Source organism: Polypterus senegalus, chromosome 7 (assembly GCF_016835505.1).
Source record: "Polypterus senegalus isolate Bchr_013 chromosome 7, ASM1683550v1, whole genome shotgun sequence".
In the NCBI taxonomy this organism is placed as follows: Eukaryota; Metazoa; Chordata; class Cladistia; order Polypteriformes; family Polypteridae; genus Polypterus; species Polypterus senegalus.
Window position 1 is genome coordinate 6,423,844 of NC_053160.1, and position 13,570 is coordinate 6,437,413.

At 44.9% G+C, this 13,570-nt stretch overlaps 2 protein-coding genes across 2 annotated transcripts in view; one reads left to right on the top strand and one right to left on the bottom strand.

Annotated features, from left to right (window-relative positions):
* The window catches only part of trmo (tRNA methyltransferase O), a 66,890-nt gene that overhangs the window by 45,223 nt on the left and 8,097 nt on the right, over positions 1-13,570 (top strand). The gene's annotated exons all lie outside the window — the stretch shown is intronic.
* cfi (complement factor I) overlaps positions 1-13,570 on the bottom strand; it is a 70,804-nt gene that overhangs the window by 9,794 nt on the left and 47,440 nt on the right. Inside the window, exons 11-13 of the mRNA XM_039758187.1 lie at positions 11,656-11,759; positions 8,457-8,737; positions 8,083-8,184 (exon numbers count right to left, since the gene is read on the bottom strand). Coding sequence (XP_039614121.1) covers positions 8,083-8,184; positions 8,457-8,737; positions 11,656-11,759 — 487 coding nt within the window. The remainder of the gene's footprint in view (positions 1-8,082; positions 8,185-8,456; positions 8,738-11,655; positions 11,760-13,570) is intronic.

A 13,570-nucleotide genomic window follows, 5' to 3' on the forward strand; every position in this document is an offset into this window, starting at 1 on the left:
TGGAAGCTTAGCATTATCCAAAATGTCTTGGTTTGCTGAAGCATTAAGGTTACTCTTTGCTGGCAGTAAGTGGCTGAGCCCAAACCCTGAAAATCAGCCCCACACCACTATTCCTCCTCCAGCCAACTTCACAGTTGGCACAATGCAGGCTGGCAGGCAGGTAACATGCTCCCAGCATCCACCAAACCCAGTCTCGCCCATCGTCTAAACAGAGAAGTGGGAGTCATCACTCCACTGCTCCACTGCCCAGTGACGGTGCGCTTTACATCACTTCCTCTGACACTTGGCATTGGACTTGGTGATGTGAGGCTGGCATGCAGCTGCTCGACCACAGAAACCCATTCAATGAAGTTTTTGTGCTTACATTAATGCCAGTGGGAGTTGACGCTGTGCTGTAACTTTAGGTGGTCTTCGGCTTGCTGTTGTTCCTAAACGCCTCCACTTGACCGTTGAATATCTAACAGGGATGAAATTTCACAAATTGTCTTATTGTAAAGGTGGCATCCTATCACAATACCACGCTTGAAGTCACAAATATTTGTAAATGGAGACTGCATGGCAAGGCCCCTGTGGCAATGGGTCTGATTGAAACGCCTGAATTCAATAATTAAGAGGTGGGTCCCGATACTTTTGTCCATATGGTGTACCTCTTTGAAGTCTGGCCACAAAGTTCTGTTTTGGTCTCATCTGACCATCAAACCTTCTCCTACATCTTAACGGGGTCCTTCTCATGCTTTGTAGTGAATGTCATTCTTTAATGTGGACCTTCTTTCTTGCTCCCCTCCCGTCCCATAGAGAGAGTTCTTGAAACTGTGGACCCCCCTGCACCTTCACTTCAGCTTCAACCAAAGAGCATTGCAGACTTCTGAGAGTGACAGTTGGCTCTTTAGTCGCCTCTCTCACCAGTCAACGTCTTGCTCTGATGTCCTAGTAAGAGTCTGGGGTGCTGTGGTGGACCTTCCACTTTCTGATGATGGATCCATCAGCGCTTAACAGGACATTCAGACTCTGCTATTTTTTTTTTTGTTTTTAAGCCATTTCGGTGACTTTGTTTCTCACAGAAATAGAATGCTCCTTTGTCTTCATGTTTGCAGTGATTGTCCAACAAAGACTACGGCCTGTACAGTCCCTGACAAAAATCTTGTCGCTTGTGTACAAATTGACCTGAAGTGCCGCTAAAATATATTTCTAATGAAGATTTTGTTACAAGAAATGGGTCATTTCAATCCCATCAGCTTTTGTAATAATGTTTCAGTGCAAAACAAAACTGACAAAAAGTATTCTAATATTCACAGCTTGGTAAAGCCCATTGAGTCCAGACATAAGTGTTGTCGCCTTGTCATAGGAGCTTCACCTGTGACTAATAATGGATCAATGAGGTCTCAGGTGTGTATAAAAAGAACTCCAGCACACTAGACCTTCACATCAACTGCAACTAGAGCTCTGCAAACAGGCCTACGATTCACCCTGAGACTAAAGTGTTGATTATCAAGAGGCTGAAGACCAAATCCACTGCTGATGTGGCAGACACCTTCAATGTGTCTCAGCGTCAAGTTCAGAGGATATAAAAAAAAAGATTTGAAGAGACTGGAGACGTTTTTGACAAGCCCGGGTCAGGAAGACCCCGCAAGACAGCTGCTCGAGAGGACCGTTTGTTGGCTCTAAAATCCAAGGCCAGCAGAGCTCCACGAGACCTGGTCACCTGAAGTCCCTGTGTCAACCAGAACAGTTTGTCGGATTCTGTCTTGAAATGGCCTCCATGGTCGAATCAGTGCCCATAAGCCAGCACTAAACAAAAGACAATGGAAAAAAAACGTGTGGCATTTGCCAAGGCCCACAGTCTGCTAAAAAGATGGACGCTGGAAAAGTGGCAGAAGGTGGATTGATTGTTGAATTACACCACAGTCACCGCAGATATTGCAGGAGACCTACTGGAACCCGCATGGAGCCAAGATTTACCCAGAAAACAGTGAAGTTTGGTGGAGGCAAAATCATGGTCTGGGGTTACATCCAGTATGGGGGTATGCGAGGGATCTGCAGGGTGGAAGGCAACGTCAGTAGTCTAAAATACCACGAAATCTTAGCTACCTCTTATATTCCCAACCATAAAAAAAGGCCAAATTCTGCAGCAGGATGGTGCTCCATCGCATACTTCCACCTCCACATCAAAGTTCCTTAAAGCGAAGAAGATCAAGATGCTCCAGGATTGGCCAGCCCAGTCACCAGACATGAACATCATTGAGCATATGTGGGTAGGATGAAAGAGGAAGCATGGAAGACAGAAACCAAAGAATATTGATGAACTCTGGGAGGCGTGCAAGACTGTTTTCTTTGCTATTCCCGATGACTTCATCAATAAATTGTATGAATCCTTGAAAAACCGCATGGATGCTGTCCTTCAAGCTCATGGAAGTTATACAAGATATTACATTTGGATCTCACAGCACCACTGCTTAATTTGCTGACATATTTTTGGATTTGCAGTAAAGTTGTTCATTATCTGTATAGGCGACAAAACTTTTGTCTTGCCGAAATTTGACCTTTCTGTCTTGATTAAATGATAAATCTTTTTTCAGTGAAACTCATTTATTTCAGTGCATTAAACATCATTTGGGAGGGCTTTAGCTTTTCATATGAGCTGATTAATTAAAAGTCAGGTTAAGAGCAGGAGTTTCTACAAAATAGAGAAGCGACAAGACTTTTGTCAGGGACTGTACAAAGGGGGCTTTTTATATCCAGACAAACAGAAAGCAGTCACAGGTTGTACCTCATTATGTTTAATTATGAATGTTGCGATAGCCCAGGGTGCGTACAGACGCCGACAAGCAGAGACACAAGTGCAGCACCCAGCACCCTTTTATTCACAGCTGGCAAAGTGTTTTATCCTCGTTCCCCAGAGAACAGCACCAAAGTACACAGGACACTAGGGAATCCATTCCCGGGCTCCCGATTACCGGAAATGGCCAAGCTCGCATATATAGTGTGTAAAAGTGTAAAAAATCAAAAAATAACAGAGTTATAGTTGAAAATAGTTAAGTGGCATAGTTTTTTGGCCCACGGTGTAGTGTGTTGCCAATTAATTCAGTCAACAACAGACTAGCAGCAGTCGTCAGTCTCCCGGCTCCCACTAAGACTGAGCACAGTGGACTGGGAAGAGTCTGCACTCAGCAGCTCACGAATGCCGGGACAGGGCAGACTTCATTGACATCTGTCAGGCAACAGCTTTGAACAGCAACTTGAAATTGCAATGCGTCAGTCTGTTGCATCCGCATTATCTGTGCCAAGAAACTTGCCATCACAGAATTATGACAAGAAACTGGATACATCAGTAAAAGCTAAAATGGCGGCGTTTAGAACAAGTGTTATCAGTATCTGATGACTGTGCCGCCTACGTCAGTGGAGGCAGGTCGTGCTTTCTCAACGCCTGGTATACTCTGCACGAATGTGCGCTCTCGCCCGGATGCCCGCATGCTGGACATGCTGTGCTTTCTACGCTCTTACTACCACAACTAACTAGATACATGTAGTCCTATGACAGCATGATCTGCTTGTAGATAAGGTGAGTCTTTTCATATACAAATGAAAGTATAGAGTGGTGTACAAAACAAACGGATTTCAATATTGACCTTAATTATTTAGTTGTTTTTAAAAGCTTTTAATTCTGATGCTTTAATCAATACAGACTGTTCAACCAAAGGATAACAAGAAAAACAAAAGAATTATTTTATTTAAGGTTTTTAAATGTTGGATTATTTTTGTGTTCCTTAGTCTGATCCCATTTTGTTGCGAAATTGAAGACCGTTTATGGTCTTACCTTTATTTGTAAATGAAGTCCATGTGCGTATCCTTCTTCACGAAAATCTCTGTCACTTTCTTGTAAAGCTCCTCCTTATTTTCCTTTAGATTTAAAAGTCTGTCCACCACAATGGAGATTATCGCCAAGAAGGACAGCAGCAACGAGGACCTGTTGGGCTCACATGCACCCCCTGCAGGGCGGCACAGTACAGTCTGCCTCACTTTGTGCCTTTTCACTGCGGTTTTGTGTCCGATCAGCAAGACTAAATATGTCACACACATTCATTAAAGATATTAGCCAGGCTATGGAAAGTCAGGGTGTGTAATAAACGTGCCTGCAAACCTTATATTGATGACACACAGAGAGACAGCAACAGACACACGCCAATCGCAGGCATCAACCCCTGTGTGAGGTGAGGGAGAGCAAATAAATCGGTACCACAAGCAAACTATGATAGCGCAATGAGAGAAGTCGCAACATCAACTGGAATGTTCAAGTAAATTATAGAAAAAAACATAAATCTAAATCCATTAAGTAGTTCTCTCGCGAAAAGTGGACAGACAGGCAGATGTTGGATTTTATATATACAGTAAATATATATTGTAATGGATGACCGGCGTTTCAGTCTGGCCGGGACGTCCCTGAACAGAAAGAAGGAGGAAGAGCAGGTTTTTTAGGACACTGCCTCCCCCGGGACACTAGATGGCAGCTCCCCTGGATGGAAATGGTTCCCCGGATTCCCTCAGGGCATCATGGGACATGGAGTCTGTTTCTTCAGCACTGTTGGGTGCCATGGGTGCTGCCAGGGGGAGCACACAAGGAACCTGGAGACTCCCACTGTAATCACGACCTGGAAGTACTTTGGATGCACGAGGACGGAAGCCTGCAGTACTTCTGGGCTATTTGAGGAGGAGGATGTGGCGTTTGACCCGGAGAAGGAACACTTCTGGGTCATGAACTATTTAAAGGACTTTGGGAAACACAGCAAGGAGAGCCGGAGTTGGGAGGGTGTGTAACAGAGCTGCTGGGAGTGGAGGATTGTGTTTATTGTGATTATTGATTGGAGAATTGTGGAGTGTGCGGTGCTTTGTACACTTTAGTTAAGAATATTAAAGAAATAATTCTTGGTGCTTTTAAATGTGTGTCCTGGACGTCTGTCTGGTGGATTTCATGGGGCAACAGCACCTCTAGCGTCCACAATATATTATATATATATATATATATATATATATATATATAGATAGATATATAGATAGAGATATATAGATATATAACATATATATATAGAGAGAGAGATATCTGCGGTGGGTTGGCACCCTGCCCAGGATTGGTTCCTGCCTTGTGCCCTGTGTTGACTGGTTCAGCGGGTTGGAATATGGATGGATGAATGGATATATATATATATATATATATATATATATATATATATATAGAGAGAGAGAGAGAGAGAGAGAGAGAGAGAGAGAGAGAGAGAGATATTCTGAGATATGGCCAGCCATTCATCCCAGCCAATGCCCCCAGGCCGCCAGATGGAGCCCTCCTTGCAGCATAGAAGTGCCCCGAATGCCAGCAGGGAATTATGGACAGTGAACTTTTAATGCACAGCCCTGCTGGATACCAGGGGGGCAGCCAGGAGTCGCTGCAGGGAGGCCCAGGGACTATTTTTCATACACCCCGGAAGTACGTCCTAGTCACATGGACAGAAGAAATGACGTGCTTCTGGGATGAAAAAAAAGGAGTTTTACCTGACCCAGAAGTGATGGAAAGTCACATAGACTGAGGGACAAACACTTCCGGGTCAAGGACTATAAAGGACTCTGGGAAATCCCAGACGGACGAGCTGAGTTGGGAGGCAGGGTGGCTTAGCGTCTGGGAGTGGAGGATTGGTTTATTTGAGAATTGTGTATTTGAGTATTGAGAATTGTGGAGAGGAGCGTGCTTTGGGCACTTTATTATTGTAATAAATATTATTATTGGACTTTTACCTGGTGTCTGACATGTGGTCTGAGGGTTCAAAGGAGCGAGAAAGCCCTAATCTGTCACTATATATATATATATATATATATATATATATATATATATATATATATATACATATAATAAAAGGCAAACCACTCACTCACTCACTCACTCACTCATCACTAATTCTCCAGCTTCTCGTGTAGGCAGAAGGCTGAAATTTAGCAGGCTCATTCCTTACAGCTTACTTACAAAAGTTAGACAGGTTTCATTTCAAAATTCTATGCATAATGGTCATAACTGGAACCTACTTATGTACATATATATGGCCATAGCCTGCAGCTCGGTCGCTGTGTGAGGCGAAGTTGCGTCCCTCATTGCCACACCTCCCACGTATTTGAGTGCCTGCCCATATAAGGCCGTCCGTCGGCAGCAATCCAATAGACACGCTGCCACTAAATATTCGTGGGTGAAGGACTGTACTTATGCAAATGAAGATGAGATGGTCAGGGATAGACTAGTGTTTGGCACAAACTCAGTGAAAGTGCGACAGAAACTTTTAAGTGCCGGGTCTGAGCTAACATTAAATAAAGCCGTGGACATCGCAAGATCGCACGAGATAGCACAAGCACAGCTGAGAACCTTCGATGCATGTACTCCGAGCGGCTCACGTGAACGGACTGTGAACGCAGTACGCAGAGAACAAGCAAGAGAGCGCTGAACAAGAAACACATTACACAATTGAGAAGGCAGCAAAAGAATATGAAGCGAGTGACGCATACAAGCATATTCATAAGTGCAGCTACTGCGGAAACAAAGCACACGGTGGAAAAAGTCAATGTCCAGCTAAAGGAAGACAGTGTAAAAACTGTGGTAAATTGAACCAATTCACTAAAGTTTGCAGGACTGGGAAAGGTAAACCCGTGCATGCGGTGTGTGATGTCTCAGATAAAGAGGAAGACGAGCTGCTTATTGATGCAGTAAGAAAGGAACAGGCCTCTGAATCTGAACAAGCCTTTGTAGACATATCGATAGGAAAGCAAGGTGTAAAGCTTAAGTTTAAATTAAGTTCATAGACACGCTGCCGCTAAATATTCACAGGCAAATCCACAACTTAATACCGGGAATGGCAGTGAAACATCTTAGATTCACGAGTAGCGATTTGGGTAGTGAACACTTCAGTGAATGAAACCTGTTACCTTTACAATGGTTGACAACGAAGATGAGATGGTCAGGGATATTACGTTATTTTTAAAATGTTTCCTTTTATTTTTCATAACTTCTTTAACACACTACTTCTCTGCTGCGAAGCGCGGGTATTTTGCTAGTATAGATATATATATATATATATATATAGATATAGATATAGAAATATATAGATGCACATGTTTGGGACATTGTGAACATGCACAAATTAAGTGACACGAGTAACGTGAGAGATTTTCATTGACATTTTGCACGTTGTTTGCTAACTCTGCTCTGCATGAACATGTGAAATTTAAATTTTTTTCTCAGCCATCCATGCAAACTACACAAAGTAAGTAACCTATTAAAAATTCCATTCCTTTAAATCAAAGGGATTGCCAAACACAGCACCAAAATTCAAAATGAAAATAAACGTTTCACTGTCATTCCAATAACGGCTTCTCCACAATTCACCACAATTCCGTGGATATTCACCACAAATCCACAGGCCTGTTCCTTCAGTTACTCCCAAACTCCAATACACTCGTATAGGCGGAATACGAAAGAAGATCCACTTAACAGGCCCGTGGTGGCAAGAGTGGCACAGCCTGGCACACGAGCCGCCTGTCTTCTTGACTATTGATTTCCAGAAACCTGCACTCTGCGATCAACACAGAACAGCAAAGACAAGACTGTATTTTTGAATTTTATTTATCCTGCCGGCTGTCTCTTGTGCGTTGAGCGCACTGCAGCTTGTTCCAGGTGCCAGGGTAACCTTTGCCGTCATTTGGGGCATGGCGCCCAGGTTTGTCACCTGCTGGCAATTGCGGCGGTGGATTTAAAACATTCGTCCACTTCCACGTGTATTTATCTGTATTTATCTATTTAAAAAAACACCTTGCTCTACCTGCTGCAAATATGTCTTCTGAATTGAACTCCTGGGCTCGGAACTTTCATTTTGTCTTTCTGATGTCAGTTTTCATTTTCCTATTTGGCCCCATTGTTTTAGCGCTTCTCGATCTCTCGGTTGTAACGCTTTTGTGTTTCACGTCTCTCTCCCGGGTTTGCCCTTTAAAAAATCTGGTTGGTTTACCAACACAACTTGTGCACAAGAGAAGAAGAAGAAAAGGGAGCTCACTTACCGGCACATTCCATCCCTTTGAAATAGCGCTTTCCATAAATGCCGGAACAGTTCCCAATAATCTCAATGGTGGCCACATTCAGAATATAGACTCGTTTATATGCTGATGAGAAGAGAAAAATGACTATAGGTGAAAGTTGATTTCACACCGAAAATTAAAAGAAGCCTATAGTTGAACTGAAATATACAACAATAGAGTAGAGAATGCTAGAAGTTTTCATTTTTCTGGAGCTGATTATATTCCAGCACTTACAAAGATTGCAAACTGAGTAATTTAGGAATTTATCTACATTTTTAATCTTGCCTACTATACCATCAATCTATCTATCAATCTATCTAGAAGTACATCCTAAAAACCAAAACAATATGAAGTACCTTCTGCACGCCCCCAACCAGAAATAATGCATTTATGGCCAGGTTTGAATTGATACTCCGACCAGGGAATGCAGACGGGGGCGACAAACTTATTTTCTCGAATGCACTCCTTGTTCTTGTAAACATTCTTGAACTTGATCAGTGCGATGTCGTTCTCGTATGTGGAGGGGTTGAAGTCCTCGTGGATGATGACCGTTTCCGCAGGCAAGGAATCGGTGTTCGCGTCACTTCTTAGGGAGTTCCACATGCCAAGCTTCACCCGATACAGCTCAGGTTTTGGCCTGTTGGTACAGAGCAATAATATAAAGTGGTGAGAATTTTATTCATCATACACATGATAATAAACTGGAACTCAGTGGGGACGAGTGTTAATTTATTTAGCAGCTGTAAATTGCACGTGTATGAATGTGTAATGAGGTAGACTGGCATCCTGTCCAGTCCAGGGTTGGGTCCTGTCTCCTGTTCACTTCTGCCCCTCCTGTGACCATTGATCAGATTAAGCACATTCAGTAACGGAAGGATCATTTGGTGAAATACATTATGGGTAACATTCTCAGTTATGGTTTGGTCAGAGCTCCGTGCCTGGCTTTAGATTTCTAGGTGCGTGTACATACAGTGCATCCGGAAAGAATTCACAGCGCATCACTTTTTCCACATTTTATGTTACAGCCTTATTCCAAAATGGATTAAATTCATTTTTTTCCTCAGAATTCTACACACAACACCCCATAATGACAATGTGAAAAAAGTTTACTTGAGGTTTTTGCAAATTTATTAAAAATATAAAAACTGAGAAATCACATGTACATAAGTATTCACAGCCTTTGCCATGAAGCTCCAAATTGAGCTCAGGTGCATCCTGTGTCCCCTGATCATCCTTGAGATGTTTCTGCAGCTTAATTGGAGTCCACGTGTGGTCAATTCAGTTGATGTGACCTGATTTGAAAGGCACACACCTGTCTATAGAAGGTCCCACAGTTGGCAGTTCATATCAGAGCACAAACCAAGCATGAAGTCAAAGGAATTGTCTGTAGACCTCCGAGACAGGATTGTCTCAAGGCACAAATCTGGGGAAGGTTACAGAAAAATTTCTGCTGCTTTGAAGGTCCCAATGAGCACAGTGGCCTCCATCATGCGTAAGTGGAAGAAGTTCGAAACCACCAGGACTCTTCCTAGAGCTGGCCAGCCATCTAAACTGAGCGATCGGTGGAGAAGGGCCTTAGTCAGGGAGGTGACCAAGAACCCGATGGTCACTCTGTCAGAGCTCCAGAGGTCCTCTGTGGAGAGAGGAGAACCTTCCAGAAGGACAACCATCTCTGCAGCAATCCACCAATCAGGCCTGTATGGTAGAGTGGCCAGACGGAAGCCACTCCTTAGTAAAAGGCACATGGCAGCCCACCTGGAGTTTGTCAAAAGGCACCTGAAGGACTCTCAGACCATGAGAAACAAAATTCTCTGGTCTGATGAGACAAAGATTGAACTCTTTGGTGTGAATGCCAGGCGTCACGTTTGGAGGAAACCAGGCACCGCTCATCACCAGGCCAATACCATCTCTACAGTGAAGCATGGTGGTGGCAGCATCAGGAACTGGGAGACTAGTCAGGATAAAGGGAAAGATGACTGCAGCAATGTACAGAGACATCCTGGATGAAAACCTGCTCCAGAGCGCTCTTGACCTCAGACTGGGGCGACGGTTCATCTTTCAGCAGGACAACGACCCTAAGCACACAGCCAAGATATCAAAGGAGTGGCTTCAGGACAACTCTGTGAATGTCCTTGAGTGGCCAGACTTGAATCTGATTGAACATCTCTGGAGAGATCTTAAAATGGCTGTGCACCGACGCTTCCCATCCAACCTGATGGAGCTTGAGAGGTGCTGCAAAGAGGAATGGGCGCAACTGGCCAAGGATAGGTGTGCCAAGCTTGTGGCATCATATTCAAAACGACTTGAGGCTGGAATTGGTGCCAAAGGGGCATCGACAAAGTATTGAGCAAAGGCTGTGAATACTTATGGACATGGGATTTCTCAGTTTTTTTATTTTTAATAAATTTGCAAAAACCTCAAGTAAACTTTTTTAACGTTGTCATTATGGGGTGTTGTGTGTAGAATTCTGAGGAAAAAAATGAATTTAATCCATTTTGGAATAAGGCTGGAACATAACAAAATGTGGAGAAAGTGATGCGCTGTGAATACTTTCCGGATACACTTCGTGTCTCTGCTGCTCACGTTGTGAAGGGGGGGGGTTAGGGTGGCTGAACGCACGCAAGGAGAAGTGGTTGGATCATCTGCTGCGAGCTGCGTGTTTTGTTTGTCACTTGTCATTGTTTTAAGAGCTGGGAGCAAGTTAAAGTATTTCTCGCGGGACTTCAAATTGTCTTCTGAGAAGATCACGTCTCATCTCCCTAGTCTGCCTCCCCAAGATTTTTTTTATAATAGAGATATTTATTTGCTTAGCAGGCGCTTTTTTTCCAAAGAATGACTAGGCTGTGGTGGGCACTTTAGCCGGGGGGGGGTATACATCCTGCACTTTAAGATGGATCTTTAATGACCACAGAGAGTCAGGACCTCAGTTTTACGTCTCATCCAAAGGATGGCACCATTTTTACAGCACAGTGTCCTCTGTCACAGCACTGGGGCCTTTGGGGTCGACACCCAGACCACAGACCCTAACCCACTGCACCAGCGTAAGGTCTGACAGTGGCTCTGAGGATATCATCAGCAATCAGGTTACCATTGTCTAGCATGTGGAAGTCTGAGAGATAAATTGATAAATTGTTCAACTCAGGGCTATCTTAATGTATGGACACTGGCCGGGGGTCCACGATGGCTCTGATGCCTATGTATGTTTCTGTTTTTGCTATCAAAACAGGCCATCAGTGCACTACTTTGATTCTGTTAAGATGGCCCTTTTGGATCTTTTTAAAATTTTGGTGTCCAGGCCACAAAGTGAAACAGAGACCCCCTCACTCGAGCTACATTTAACCTGGTATCCTTTGAGGGGCGCCCTTTCAAATGTTTTAATTAATTACCTGCGAATGTAAAACTGATATTAAATTAACTGAGTGACCACACATCCCATTGTTAATAAGCACACAATTTACAGACATTGTAGTCCATTCACAGCTCCCTTCGCAGATCACGGCCATTAAAGGTTTCCAATCTAATCCTCAGTTTCCGCGCAGGCTAAGAGGGTCTCACCTCACGCAGTGGGCAGCCGTCAGCACCCAGCAGCCCCCAATGTAAATTCCTCCACAGTAGACTTCGTTCTGGTCGTCGATTCCCACTTGCCACGGAACCTGCCCCTGCAAGGAGAACACAGATCTGTGAGTGACCGCTGCCCTCCCATGTAGGATAGACTTGGAGTGCCAAGTCCACCAAATCCTGACGCACTTGTAGGGTCTACCCAAACTGTGAGGGCATTAACTGGCAGGGAAACTGAAACCCGGCAGACCCCCTGAGCACTGCACGTATGTCATGTGGCTTATGGTACTGAGCTGCTTGACGTGATATCTTACAGCAGCTGTCAAACATTAAAATATCATCAAAGTGTTAAACAGAATGGAGTTCTTTCTTGTGTGGCCTCTAGGTGGCGTACCTGCATCCCCAAACCCAGACACAGTCGCACCCACAACAGTCCAAGTTGAATTCAGTTATTTTAATGACAACAATACCTTCTGTACAAGACATTCTTTTCTCTGTTCCACTCCCTCCTCCACGTCCGACTCCAACTGTGACCCCCCAAGTCGAGTTGAGGGCTCACTTTTAACTCCAGACCCGGGAGTACTCATTGGTGCTCAATCTATTACCCCCCAGGAACCACTTCTGGGCCTGGCAGGAGCCCAGCGGTCCTTGTGCTGTCATCATTTTCACAGCTCCCCCTGGTGCCCCCTACAGACCCCGGCAGGACAGGCCCCTGGGACCACAATTCCCATGGTACCCAGCAGTTGGCCCATACTGGGGCCTTCCGGACGGGATGCTGCCACCCGGTGTACGGGGGAATGTTCTGCCCATAGCAGGTAGTCACCCACCCACTGTCCTGGCATCCCCGGTACACAAACCCAACCCGTGTGTCCTCCTGGAGTTGCTGGGATGCCAACCCCTGTGTGGCTGCTGATGCAGCATCTTCCTGTGCCCCCTGTTCTGGTACAGCAGGGGAATATCACCGCTCCCCAGTGGTCCTTCTTTTCCCATGGCCTCCTAGCCAGGTAAAGGGAGCAGGACCCATCTTGGCAGGAACACCCATGGGGCCCTCACACTTGTATATTGTCTTTTCCATCTATTATCTCTATATATAATTCACTAAGGCAAGACACCCATGGAAAGCACGCCGGAAGGGGCGTGGATTCACTAAGCCGCCGACAAGTAAGACACCTATGGCGCGCGCAGAAGGAGCCATGCCCACCAACTCCAAGACCATTGGATACGACGACAACTCGCAGAGCGCGCCCACCAACTCGGACGCGGCGACACAGAAAAAACGGCATCATTTATATTCGTCTGTCGTAGAGGCCACATGCACCTCCGAGCCACATTGGCTGTTCATAGAGGCATGTTTCTCGCGGAGGTGAATCGCCATATGCAGCGTGTAAAACAGTTTGCGAGGGGTATCCCATGGGATCCTTCAAACAATCCTTTACAACTGAGGTTAAAACACAATGAAGGGAGCAGTCTTTAAAAAACGAGTTTTCGGTTACGACGCACGACCGCGTGCACCATAGCAAACTGTTTTACACGCTACATACAGCAATTCGCATTCACGACAAACATGCGTCTTCTTAGATCAACATGACGAAATACAGACTTTCCTTGACGGTAGGTATGTTAGTGCTCCTGAGGCTATGTGGCGTTTGAACGAGTTTTAGACAACCGTGTCTTTCCAGAAGTGTTTAGCATTCAATAAATAATTGTGCATGACATCGAGCGTGTGTCTACCCGGCGCAGAGAGGTGTGGGTAAGCCGTTGAACCCCATTCGGGCTGCAGACTGTGGAATTCCCACTCAGTGCGCCTCATACGCTCACAATGATTACGTCCCTACCCTTTGTGCACACCCACCTCCCACCTCGCTACTGCCGTGGTCGGGTGTCTTGGTGGATTATATATAGAAAAGCAGCC